Source organism: Callionymus lyra, chromosome 14 (assembly GCF_982586985.1).
Source record: "Callionymus lyra chromosome 14, fCalLyr1.hap1.1, whole genome shotgun sequence".
Lineage (NCBI taxonomy): Eukaryota > Metazoa > Chordata > Actinopteri > Syngnathiformes > Callionymidae > Callionymus > Callionymus lyra.
The window spans coordinates 11751383-11765153 of NC_141831.1; the positions used below are offsets into that span (position 1 = coordinate 11751383).

Genomic DNA, 13771 nt, shown 5'->3' on the forward strand with positions numbered 1-13771 from the left:
GTACATTGTATATTTAAAACAAACAAAAAAGATTTGAATTTAAAATTCACTTATAAAGTATTCAATGCGTTTGTTAGTTTTTGTATTGCGAATAAAGTTCCAGCCCGCTAGACGTCATTACGTTGTCGTCAGCTAAAGGAACAATGAAATCCCGGCGATGACTGAGGACAAGAGGATACAGTCGAGTCCAGCAGCTTTTAAAAAGTTAATGTCTAGACATATTTTGGTTGCAAAACAAATTAAAGCAACTTCGTCAAGAGTCATGTGGTGTGTAAATTCTGCAACACCAGAGTCAAGTACTCGACAATACTACACATATATCCTTGTTACTACATATATTCTTGTCAATACACACCCCTAGTTAGCTTCACAAAAATAAAGCAGTTAATTTCATTTGTTTGCCAAACAAAGTTTTTTTGTTTAATTTAATTTAATAATTAATTAATTTAATTTAAAATATTTTTTAAGACAAAATATTCAGCTCAAATATTTTTCTGATTTTCTGGAACAAAATTAAGGAAAGATATTAATAATTATGAGAAATAATCTTAAAAAATGAATATATTGAGTAGATTTAGCATCAAATATGTATAAATATGTTGTTTTTTGATTAAAAAAACATTTAAACTTTAAACAGATCTTCAGTGAATCTTGTGGATCATAATCCTAATTAGAAAATGTGAGTCAACTGTGAAGGAAAATGTGTTAGATTTTCTCAACCTGCGTCGTTTCCTCGTGGCCCTTTTTATCCTTTTTCCTCGTGAAACAAAATGACTATCTTTTTCATCGACATTTAAATAGAGTTCACTTATTTATTGGTCTTGATCTTGAGCTGGGCCACCTGGGCCTGCGTGACTTTAGTCTGAAAGTTGACCGGCCTCTCGAAGAAGCTGACCACCGTGGGCTCGTTCAGCAGCGAGGCCAGGATCTGCTCGAAGGAGAAGGACCACTGCATCTCCGTGAGGTCCGGCCCGGAGTCCTGACTGGCGTGCGAGCTCGACGCCTCGGAGCTCTCCGGGGACACGGAGGCTTCTTCGGCGGACGCCGCCGCCGCCGCCTCCTCCTCCACCACGGGGGCCACGCTTGTGGCGGGCTTGGTGTTCGGGGGCGGGCTGCTCGGCTCCTGCAACCTCCGGCCCACTTCCTCCATCCTCAGCAGCAGGCTGGTCACGTGGGCCACGGCGCGGTACAGGGTCTCCTCTTCTGCATCGCCGTGGAAGATGTTGTAGAGGGTCTTGGATAACTGGATGAACTGAGTCTGAACAGAAACAAGGAGAACAGAAAAATAAGCTTAGAAATGCTTTTGAAATTCTTAATCGAGTTTGCGTCGTGACGACGTTACCTGGTTGATTCTGGGAAGATCTTTGATGGTCTCCTCTTTTTTCAGGATTTCATTTTGCCACTGCTTCAAGTAGGCCTGCAGGTCCACCTTCCCCCGTCCTGAAGATGATCCAGAGGTGAGAACACACAGTCAGTCAATGAAAAAAAACAAATAATTTACTTCAAGACGAATATATATTATATTATTATTTGGTAACAAAATATTTGAACGCAGCTCAAACTTAGGAAAATATTGACACTTAAATATCGCAAATCATTTTTTCACTATACCGTTTCTATATTCAACAGCACTGTATCAATCATTTCAAAAATTTGAATTGTTTTTATCCAAGTTATAATTTGGACAAGGTTTTTTTAAAAGCAAATATAAACCAAAACCAACTACAATCATTTTAAATTTACAATAAACATTCAAATATTCACCGCGCAACGTGAATACTTCTGGCCACTAGATGGCAGCAGAAATTTCCGCAGCTAGCAAGTTACAATAAATATACTGCTACATCCCATCGGTGACAGGGGACAAGAGGATACAGTTGACTTGAAGCTGATTTTTGGACATATTTTGGTTTCAAAACAAATAAAAGCAGTTACGACTTCTTCTAGAGAATTTATAGCTTTGTTAGTTTTTGTGTTGCGAATAAAGTTCCAGCTGCTAGACAGCAGCAGTCATTACGTCGTCACCAGCAAAAGGAACAATGAAATCCTGGCGATGACTGAGAACGAGAGGATACAGTGGACTCCAGAAGCTTTTAAAGTTGATGTTTTGACATATTTTGGTTTCAAAACAAATTAAATCAGTTACGACTTTGTCAAGAGTCATGTGTTCTGTAAATTCTACTACTAAAGAGTCAAGTACTCGACAATACTACAAATATATCGTAGTTACAACAGTATCATCATATATTGTATTGTTGCCACTGTATCGTGATACTTATCGCAAGATTTTTGCCAATACACACTCCTAATTAAAAGCCACAAAAAACACATCTGTACCTCTTTCCGGACTCTTCCGTATCACACCATCTTCTGGAAGATCAAATTCTAAAAAAAAAAAAAAAAAAAGTTTACTATGTACAATTTGCTCAGTTTAAGACAAAATATCGACATTAATAAAACAGTTTATTTGAAATTTGGGGGTTTTAATCTTTGTGTTGTTGAACATGGTATCAAGTATCAGTACAGAGCTGAAAACAACACTATCGCACACATTCAAGAATGAAATCCGAAGGGAAAAAGGAAGTATTGAGCAGGAAAAGAAAGTAGCTGACCAGCAAGTTTACTGAGGAGAGAAGAGTCTTCAGCCGCTGGGATAAAGTCAGGAAGTCTTTGGTCCTTTGAGTGCAAAGGACTTCCTGTGAAAGCTGGAGAGACGAAAGAAAGACGAGAGAAAAGTAGAAAAAAGTGTGAAGCCTCTTCTATAGGTCAATCAAACATAGATGGAAAGCTTCCCAGCAGCAACGTGACATGCTATAATTTCAACGTTCCCACTGTGAGAAGTGACAGGCGTGAGTCACGCTGACGTGAAACTTCTACCCTCTCAGGCTAAATGTGTCATTATATGATCCTGACAGCTGCAGCACAAAACATGGTTAAGAATACATTCAGCCAATATATGTGGTGAGAAGCGAAATGATTCATTTAAAATCTATCTGCACCTCGTTTTATGTTTCATTTAGATACAAAATATTGTCAGATAAATTCTCTTACACCGGCTTATTTGGTAAAATAGATGAGAATGTGTTATTATATTGTTTTTCAAGTGATTATCTCTCGCTCAACTATGAAGTTATTTTAATTGCTTTTTTAAAAACATTTCTCATTCACTAGAGAGAAGGGATTTTATTTGATATATTTTACTTTTGAAACGGGGCTTAATGAATTAAGTTAATTCTTCCACAAAATAAATTAAAGTGATTATTATCATTTTGGGTCTTTTTTTTTATTTTTGTGTTCTGCCTGTTCCATTATTATTAAGAGGGTTTGAGGTACTGGAAAAAGGTACCATCGACATGTTGCAAGGCACATAAGATACATACATATAGATATATACATACATATATATGTATATATATGTGTATATATGTATATATATATGTGTATGTATATGTGTATATATATATATATATATATATATACATATAGATATATACATATATATATATATATATACACATATACATACACATATATATACATGTATGTATGTATATATATATATATATATATATACACATACACATATAGATATGTACACACCTATACATACTGTATACATATACATAATGTATACAAATACATATATACATACATGTATAGGCATATTCATATCTATTCATATACACACATATACATACTGTATACATATATACATAAATATATATACATATATATTAATATACACACATATACATACTGTATACATATATACATAAATGTATATACATATACATACATATACATATATATACATACATATACATACTGTATACATATATACATATATATACATACATATACATACTGTATACATATACATATATACATATAGATATATACATACGTATATACATACATATACGCATATATAAATACATATAAATCCAATTGAAGAATGATGAAGTTGCCAAAACAAAACAAAGCAGACATTATCAGCTTGAAGTATGAAAGGGCAATGAAGACATTTAGTTTGTACTTTCTCTCCGAGCTCGTGAGGTCGTGAGGATAACAGTCCACACATAGAATGTGGTCAGTGCTGACGTCAGCGAACCCCAGCGCTCGACACATCTGGAGTCGGCAAAACAAACTTCTGACACGCAGCAGACGCCGGTGTCGTGAGGCCGGTGAGACACCGAGGTCTCATCATCTGTGGAGGACGTCACTGGACGCTTCTCATTGCCGTCAGTGAGGCCGTGAGAAAAAAAAATCATTCTTCGTCTACTTCAGCACTTCTTCTTCTTCTGCCGTCGCTCTCGCAAGAACAGTGCAAACAGGCGACACCAATTGGTGCCATGGTACAACTCTGCCTTTGAGCAAATTGACAAGTTTGGACAAACACTTCAAGTTGTTCTGGGATCTTACAACATTGGTCGTTCAATGATCCTCAGTTAGCCACTCATGCATGCGTCTCATGTGCACAATTTTAGCCACAAAATAATACTGACAGAACATAAGAAGAACTTAAACTATTACTTATTCATTTTGGAGATCTTCTAGCAGACTTAGCCCAAACAATATGTATATATTTACCAACAATAGGGGTGGTGGAAAATATTGATACAATGATATACATTGATAAAATATCAGTTTTTATCATGTATTTTATCATTTTTATCATTGTTATTTTATAGTTTATATTTCAGTAAATTGTGTATAAAATTAATTAATTCGAATTTTTACATTAACAATTAACATGAAAATATATCACAGCTTTTGTCATTACGTCCTCCGCAGCTAAAGAAACAACGAGAAATCTCAGCGACAACTGAGGATGAGAGGATACAGTCGACTCCAGCATCTTTTAAAGCTGATGTTTGGACATATTTTTGTTTCAAAACAAATTAAAGTAGTTATTACTTCGTCAAAGTACCAGAACAATACTACGAATACACTATATTCCTATATTCTTACAGTATCACGATGTATTGTATCGTTGCCCCAGTTTTATCAATCGGCAAATACACATCCTGAAAGTAGGAATCAGAATTTACAAACTACACAAAGTCGTAACTGCTTTCATTTTTTTTTTTAACCAATATATGTCCAAACAGCTTAAAAAGTCGCTTGAGTCGACTGTATCCTCTCATCCTCAGTCATCACCAGATCTCAAGTTTCCTTTAACTTGCGGAGGACGTGGTGACTGTTTCCATCTAGTGGCCGGAAGTTTAATTGCAACTCAAAAATGAACAAACACTGCGAATATTTGCATGTTAAATGTAAAGAAAAAAAGAAAATGTCATCATTAGTCTCCGACTTTATACGTATTGTTTTCTATGTATTGTTTCCATATAAACAGACGCAAAAATGCTTAATGTTTTGATAATCAAGTTAGCCTTGGGCTTTTACTCGCCTTATTTTAAGTGTTTTATCATTTTATTTAATACCATTTTCCTTGAATGGAATGCGTGTTTATTTATCTTGTTTTACTGCTGTGCTGTTTTAGTTTATTGTGTTGTTTTTAGTTATTTACTTATATGTAAAGCACTTTGTAACTACTGTTAAAAAAGTGGTACATAAATGAAATTATTATTATTATTTAGATAGATGTCATAAATAATTTTTAAGATAGTTTGTTTCGGCCATCTGAGGTCAGTCCTGTAATGATGATGAGGACGATGATAGCGATGGATGAAGAAAAGACCTCACGGCCTGCGGAGAATGTCGTGCGAAAACATTTCAATCGCTTGAACTTAAGACCTCCCAGGAGTCGCCCGGTGACCGAGGACGACGCGTTGCGTAACATTCGGGTCACGGCTAAATCCGAACACAAATCTGTTTTGTTGTCGAGTCAGATGCTCGCCGGGGCGACGGGCGTGTGTGGGGGTCAGAGGAGAGGTCACGTGACAAGAGCGCTGTGCGTCACTGACCTGGTGGCAGATGAAGCTTGAAGAGGAATTTCAGCTTGTTGGTGAAAGATCCACTGTAGAGGGTGTCTGGAGCGGGAAGGAGGGCGAGGGTTAGAGGGGTGGAGAAACGGGTCAACACTAGTTGAAGCAGTGTCATGTTGTTTAGAGGCCAGTAGGTGGCACCATGAGTTAAAAAAAATGATGTTTCATTAGAACAGCTGTTCAAAACAAAGGGCTGCAGAGACTGCCATCTAGTGGACTCTGACAATAATGACACTGCTTCATGAAGCTTCGTCAACACTACTGGACATACCCAGAGCACAACAGAACTCCTTGAAGTTGACCAGGCCGTCCTGGTTCTCGTCGATCAGGCGGAAGATCCAGAGGGAAAGGGTGCTCTTGTTGGTGCAGAACTCCCAGGGCTCCAGCAGGGAGAAGAGGACCCCGAACTGGTGGAAGCCCAACTGGTACTGTTCCAGGTAGGCCAGGCTGGGGTCGTGATGAAGGAGGGCCGGACTCTTCATCGTCCAGTAGCAGCTGAGGAAGTGTTGCCTCTGAAGAGGGAGAAAAAGGAAATGATGAATTCTAGTATAACAACAACTTAATCATTGTTATCACCAAGTCTTCTTACATGAATTCTTAATACTTTCCTTTTTTTAATTGAATACAAAAATTACATGAACTCTGGGCGGGTAAGAATATATCGATATAATCATATATCGCGATATTTGTATTCCTGATACTGTATCAATATTAAAAAGACATTTAAAAAAAAAAATTGAAATAACATTTTCACTCTGGTTTTACTGTAGTAACAAGTATATATTAGAAGCATTGTAGTAGTCGAGTACTTGACTCTGGCGTTGCAGAATTTACAGACCACATGACTCCTGACGAACTCGTAACTGCTTTCTTTTGCTTTTAAACCAAATTATGCCTAAACATCAGCTTTAAAAGCTGCTGGAGTCAACTGTATCCTCTGGTCCTCAGTCACCCCCAGGATCCCGAAGATTTTCATTATTTCTTTAGCATCAGATCTTTTACTAACTGCTGCCATTTAGTTTTATGGTTTATCTTTTAATAGCGTGTGTAATAAAAGACAATCATTTGATGTTTTCTTTTTACAATTAACACAAATATTCACTGCGTTTATTCATTTGTGTGCTGCAGTTAAACCTCTGGCCACTAGTTGGCAACATTCGTCATTTCCTCTGTGCAGCAGTGACTAAAAATAAGAAAGGATAGACCAGAGTCCAGCCGCTTTTACAGCTGATGTTTGGACTCATTTTAAAACACAGTTTTAAGTTTAAAAACTAAATACTGGCAGATACTGGATATTGTATGTTGCTCCAGGTTGTTTGAGACTGTTGATGCATTGCTAATGTAAGTTTACATTTTTGTCAATATTTTGAAAAGCACTTTCCTACAAGCACTTTCACATTTGGTTAGAGAAAGTATTTGTTCATTTTTTTGTAGTAAAAGCCAGAAAAAAATGTATCGTTGTTCCTACAGTATCGTAATATATTGTATCGTCACACATGTATCGCCAGATTCTTGCCAATACGAAGCCCTAATGAACTCACTTTGAACAGATTATAAAGATCATCCAGTTGAGAGGCACTGAATCTCACTTCCTGTGACACCACTCGTATCTGAAACGCATGAAAAAACAAAACATTAATTTTTTTTCAAGTTGACAGGAACAATCTTAACAACTACTCACCACGTTCTGTTTGGTCGTATCCTCCAGCGTCTGGATCACAAACAGTTTGTTCCGTTTTCGGGAACTCTCCACTTCTTCTGAGCGAATATTTCCATATTTCTGACAAGACCCACAGAAAAAAAAGTAGAGTGATGAGATCTGAGGTCGTTCATGCGAAGGGATTGTTGAGCCTTGAAATACAAGTAGATTCATAACTCATGTTGTTTTCAGTGTAATATGAACGGAAAACTTTTTATCAAAGTATCAGAAATACATATTTATTCATGTTGCAGGATATATAAGGATATATAGATCATTTCAATATACAGAAAATAAAACAATGAAAAATAAAACATGTAAATATAATATAAATGTACTTTTATTTAGTATTTTCTTCACTTTAAGGAATAATTGAAATAAAGTCCTACACAATGTCCTTGAAAAAAAAAGTCAACAGTAATAAATAAAGGGTTTATTATGATGGGAAAACTTTAAACCATGTGTACGTTGGACATTTTTAGTATATTATTATATATTTTGTTCATGTTTTGTTTCTTTTTTTTATATCCCATGTACACAAAATATGAATTCCTTAAGAGAGTGAAGAAAAATTCTTTGTATCAACATATACACGAGTGAAGTGGTTTCAGATGAAAAAAGGACAAAATATTCAAATAAATTGTTGTAAGTAATGATTAATGATGATTAATAATTAAACCTGTGATATTTACTTATTTCAATTTGACTCCAATATACCAGGAACTGGAAAATAAATATGTATAAAACATGAAAATAATCATATTTACATGTTTTATAAATTATTTATCATTATTCATCATTTATACAAATGTAATTTATCTTAAGATATTTTTTCAATAATCTTTTTTTAAAGGAATAATGTAAAACAAGTTAAAAAAAAATGTATAAGAAATGTAAATGTGATACAAATGTAATTTATCTCAGGATATTGTTTTTTAATTTTCTTCTTTTTTTAATCAATTTGTTTTAATACTAGACAGGTGAAAAAAAATTAACATGTATAAAACATGTAAATATAGTATTAATAAAAAAAAATTCCAAGATATTTTTTTCAATTTTATTCTTTTTTTTAAGGAATAATGTAAAACAACTGAAAAAACAAATATGCAAAAAACATGTAAATATGAAATAAATCGAATTTATTTCTACATTTATTATCAACTGTCTTTGTTTTTTAAAAGGATAATGTAAAACAAGTGAAAAAAAATTAGCACGTATAAAACATGTAAATATAGTATTAATTAATTTTTTTTTACAAGATATTTTTTTTAATTTTCTTCTTTTTTCAAAGGAATAATAACAACTGAAAAAATAAATATGCAAAAAACATGTAGATATAAAATAAATCTAATTTATTTCTACATTTGTTTTCAATTTTCTTCGTTTTTTTAAAAGGATAATGTAAAACAAGTGAAAAAAAAATGAACACGTATAAAACATGTAAATATAGTATTAATTTATTTTTATTTCCAAAGATATTTTTTTCAATGTTCTTCTTTTAAAGGAATAATGTAAAACAACCGAATAAATAAATATGCAAAAACATGTAAATATGAAATAAATCTAATTTATTTCTACATTTGTTTTAAATTTTCTTCGTTTTTTTAAAAGGATAATGTAAAACATGTGAAAAAAAATTAACACGTATAAAACATGTAAATATAGTATTAATTTATTTTTATTTCCAAAGATATTTTTTTCAATTTTCTTTTTTTAAAGGAATAATGTAAAACAATCGAATAAATAAATATGCAAAAAAACATGTAAATATGAAATAAATCTAATTTATTTCTACATTTGTTTTCAATTGTCTTCATTTTTTAAAAGGATAATGTAAAACAAGTGGAAAAAAAATGAACACGTATAAAACGTGTAAATATAGTATTAATTTATTTGTATTTCCAAATATATTTTTTTCAATTTTCTTCTTTTTTTAAAGGAATAATGTAAAACAACCGAATAAATAAATATGCAAAAAACATGTAAATATGAAATAAATCTAATTTATTTCTACATTTGTTTTCAACTGTCTTTGTTTTTTAAAAGGATAAAGCAAAACAAGTGAAAAAAAATGTAAATATAGTATTAATTTATTTGTATTTCCAAAGATATTTTTTTCAATTTTCTTCTTTTTTTAAAGGAATAATGTAAAACAACCGAATAAATAAATATGCAAAAAAACATGTAAATATGAAATAAATCTAATTTATTTCTACATTTGTTTTCAACTGTCTTTGTTTTTTAAAAGGATAATGTAAAACAAGTGGAAAAAAGATTAACACGTATAAAACGTGTAAATATAGTATTAATTTATTTGTATTTCCAAATATATTTTTTTCAATTTTCTTCTTTTTTTAAAGGAATAATGTAAAACAACCGAATAAATAAATATGCAAAAAACATGTAAATATGAAATAAATCTAATTTATTTCTACATTTGTTTTCAACTGTCTTTGTTTTTTAAAAGGATAAAGCAAAACAAGTGAAAAAAAATGTAAATATAGTATTAATTTATTTGTATTTCCAAAGATATTTTTTTCAATTTTCTTCTTTTTTTAAAGGAATAATGTAAAACAACCGAATAAATAAATATGCAAAAAAACATGTAAATATGAAATAAATCTAATTTATTTCTACATTTGTTTTCAACTGTCTTTGTTTTTTAAAAGGATAATGTAAAACAAGTGGAAAAAACTATTCTATGTCCTAAATAAAGTTATATAGAGTAAAGAAGGTCGTGATATAACAGAAAACAAGATTAGAACAGTAGAAAAAAAAAAGCTGTGCTAAACCAAACTGATCAGCTAATATTTATTGATCAATTGGTACAAAAACTCTCTGAGCTGGTTCTATCAACTCCCACCAAAAAGGCACTTTTTCAGTCAGACGATGATCAAGTACCTCGTAGGCTTCTCGGATGAGTTCGCTGATGTCAACAGTGACGTGGGAGGATTTATCGTTGTTGCTCACTGGAGCTTGTTGCACCGTCGGCGGCAGCGGACTGTCCTTGTTGGTGACACTGTCGAAGAACCTGCAGGAGGGGGAATAAATTGAATCAGGGAAAATCCCCCCCAAAACAAAAGCAGTTTTTTCCAACACCGACTTGTTGAGGATGGTGACGGCCTCGGCGTCGTCGTGGCAGCTGATCAGGGCCTCCATGTTGTAGTCCAGCACGGCCAGGCCCAGCTGCAGGATGGCCTTGATGCCGTCGTAGAAGAAGCAGTCCACCACGTTCACGGCGCACTCGATGGGGAGCACGCTGATGAAGAGCGTGAGGAACCAGGAGAGCGACACCGAGGAGAAGAAGTTCAGGTCCGTCATGTTCTCCACCAGCTGCGGGAGGTTCTCTCGGATCAGGTCCTCGAACACGGCCTGGTCCACCAGCGCGCCTGCATGGAAGGGGGGAACCCATCAGTTAAGATCCGCCGGGGCTGAGAACTGAAGCGTCTTTCTTTTACCGATGATTCTGCGGTTGAAATAATCCGGCAACATCCGCTCACAGATGGCAACCAAGAGCCAGAAGGCCTCTTCTTCTTTAGCGTAGAGAAGGAGGACAGAAGTGAGAATATTCATGGCCTGGAGAAAGAAGAACATAAACATGAGTCCAGTTGCTTCCATTAGCAGGCGACAGTTATGTGATTCGCAAAAAAAAAATATTTAAGAAGCAAAATAATCGAATGAAGTGACTCTTCTGGGTATGAAATTAAGTCTGAAGTCCTGGTTATGAAATGAAGTCTCAAGTCCAGCCAGGGCCCATTTGCAGCCATTCTATGGATTAAATGAGGCCTTTGTAGTTCAAGGAATAGAAGCTTTTATTTTGAAATAACTCTTGGTATGATTAATTCATTTACGTTGGCCCCCACTCGTTTTTACTTGGGGCGTAAGATGATTTGATATACAGTAGTACATCCTCCACTGATGCTAAAAGGAACAATTAAAATCTGCGAGAACCTGGCGGTGACTGAGGACGAGAGGATACAGTGGATTCCAGCAGCTTTTTAAAGCTGATGTTTGGACATATTTTGGTTTCAAAACAAATGAAAACAGCTTCGACTTCACCAAGAGTCATGTGGTCTGTAAATTCTGCAACACCAGAGTCAAGTACTCGACAATACTACAAATATATTGTTCCTACAGTATTGCAATATATCATATCATTGCACTTGTGTTGTTATAGACACTTGCCAATACACACCCTTATTAATAATCAATTAAACAATATTACTATTTACTTAAAAACATCTGAGGCATTTGTTCATTTTTGTATCGCAATTAAACTTCCGGCCACTCAGTACATCATCCGCAGCTAAAGCAATGATGAAATCCTGCAAGCTCCCAGTGATGACTGAGGACAAGAGGATACAGAGGACTCGACAATACCACAAATATATCCATGTTACTACAGTATCACAATATATTGTATCGCCAGGTTCTTGCCGATACAAAGTGCTAATAAATTGTTGCCTCCGTATTGTGATATTTAAGGTAAGGTAACAAAAAAAAAAAAAAAACTTTATTATTATTTATTATTTATCATCTTGCTAAATTCTTGCTAATACACAGCTCCAATTCTTTCATATGTGTACCTTCCACGAGACTGCTCTGTTTGTAAACAATAATATCCTTGCTCATACAGTATCACAATATATCGCAAAATATTTGATTGTTGCAACCGAATCGAGATTTGTATCGTATCACCAGATTCTTCTCGATAGCGTGACCAAAACAAGATAATAAAACTTGATGCCGATATCTCAATCATTCAATGTTTTATTTTACAATTAACACTCAAATACTCGGTGTTTATTCATTTGTGTTCTGCAGTTAAACCTCTGGCCACTAGTTGGCATCATTCGTCATTTCCTTCATACCAAAGTAACAACAAATCTGGCGAAATGGCAGCAGTGACTAAAAATAAGAAAGGATAGACCAGAGTCCAGCAGCTTCTAAAGCTGATGTTTGGATTCATTTTAAAACATAGTTATAAGTTTAAAAACGAAATACTGACAGATACTGGATATCGTCTGTTGCTCAAGGTTGTTTGAGACTGTTGATGCATTTCATTGTTAATATAAGTTTACATTTTTGTCAATATTTTGAAAAGCACTTTCCTACAAGCACTTTCACATTTGGTTAGAGAAAGTATTTGCTCATTTTTTTTGTAGTAAAAGCCAGAAAAAATGTATCGTTGTTCCTACAGTATCGTAATATATTGTAACGTCACACATGTATCGCCAGATTCTTGCTAATACGAAGCCCTAATGAACTCACTTTGAAAAGAAATATATCGCAATTCTGGTCAGTGGAGAGACTCATGACGCCGTCTAAAAATATCAATAAAAAGCAACTAAAACCTTTATCTAAGGAAAAAACAATTGGCTTTAAACTACTTTCAGTTTTTGTTTTCAAACTCTGGGAACCCAGCCAGTCCTGACCTGAACATGAGTCATCAAACAGACTTCTTTTTTTTTAAAGAATTGGGAACATTCATTGTGAACAAGACAAATGAGGATACGTACCTGGCAGTAGCCTATTTTAGGATTCCTCGAGGCGTACGCCGTAAGGACCCGCCGGAGGGCGGAGATGCCGGTGTCGCTCTGGAAGGCCGGGTGCTCCGGCAGCGAGCGGTGGAGGTCTCGCTCGATCTCGTCCGTGGCCAGGGTGCTCGTGCCCAGAGACTGCTCCACCAGCTCCGTGTAGTATCCGGGGTGAGCGGCCATGTCGTTCACGGCTCCTGGGGTCACAGCCAGGACGAGAATTAGCTCAAATATGTCATCCTGACATCGATAGTGAGCTACTCGGTGTGATACGGTTGTGTGGAACTTGACCTACATAAAGGGTCGTCAACCTTTATTATGTAAAGAGATATTCATGGTCAGGCTCCTCCTTACATCACTGATCTGATCCAGCCTTACACCCCAGCTCGGGCTCTGAGGTCTGTGGATCAGAATCTACTTATGGTTCCTCGCACCCGGTTTAGGACCAGAGGAGAGAAATCTTTTCAGGCTGTTGCTCCTAAGCTTTGGAACGATCTTCCTCTCTCTTTGCGCTTGATGGATCTACTGACTCCTTTAAGAAACATCTTAAGACGTTTGTATTTGTTCAGGCTTTTCCTTGAATTTCT

The 13771-nt window shown here is 35.0% G+C and overlaps 1 protein-coding gene across 1 annotated transcript in view; it reads right to left on the reverse strand.

Moving 5' to 3' along the window:
* Positions 1-792: 792 nt before the first annotated feature.
* tbc1d8b (TBC1 domain family member 8B) overlaps positions 793-13771 on the reverse strand; it is a 29755-nt gene continuing 16776 nt past the window's right edge. The window contains exons 10-21 of the mRNA XM_087807334.1: positions 13167-13381; positions 11106-11223; positions 10751-11036; positions 10549-10678; positions 7630-7728; positions 7490-7558; positions 6220-6460; positions 5928-5993; positions 2613-2705; positions 2338-2385; positions 1343-1440; positions 793-1258 (exon numbers count right to left, since the gene is read on the reverse strand). Coding sequence (XP_087663460.1) covers positions 809-1258; positions 1343-1440; positions 2338-2385; positions 2613-2705; positions 5928-5993; positions 6220-6460; positions 7490-7558; positions 7630-7728; positions 10549-10678; positions 10751-11036; positions 11106-11223; positions 13167-13381 — 1913 coding nt within the window. The 3' untranslated portion in view covers positions 793-808. The remainder of the gene's footprint in view (positions 1259-1342; positions 1441-2337; positions 2386-2612; positions 2706-5927; positions 5994-6219; positions 6461-7489; positions 7559-7629; positions 7729-10548; positions 10679-10750; positions 11037-11105; positions 11224-13166; positions 13382-13771) is intronic.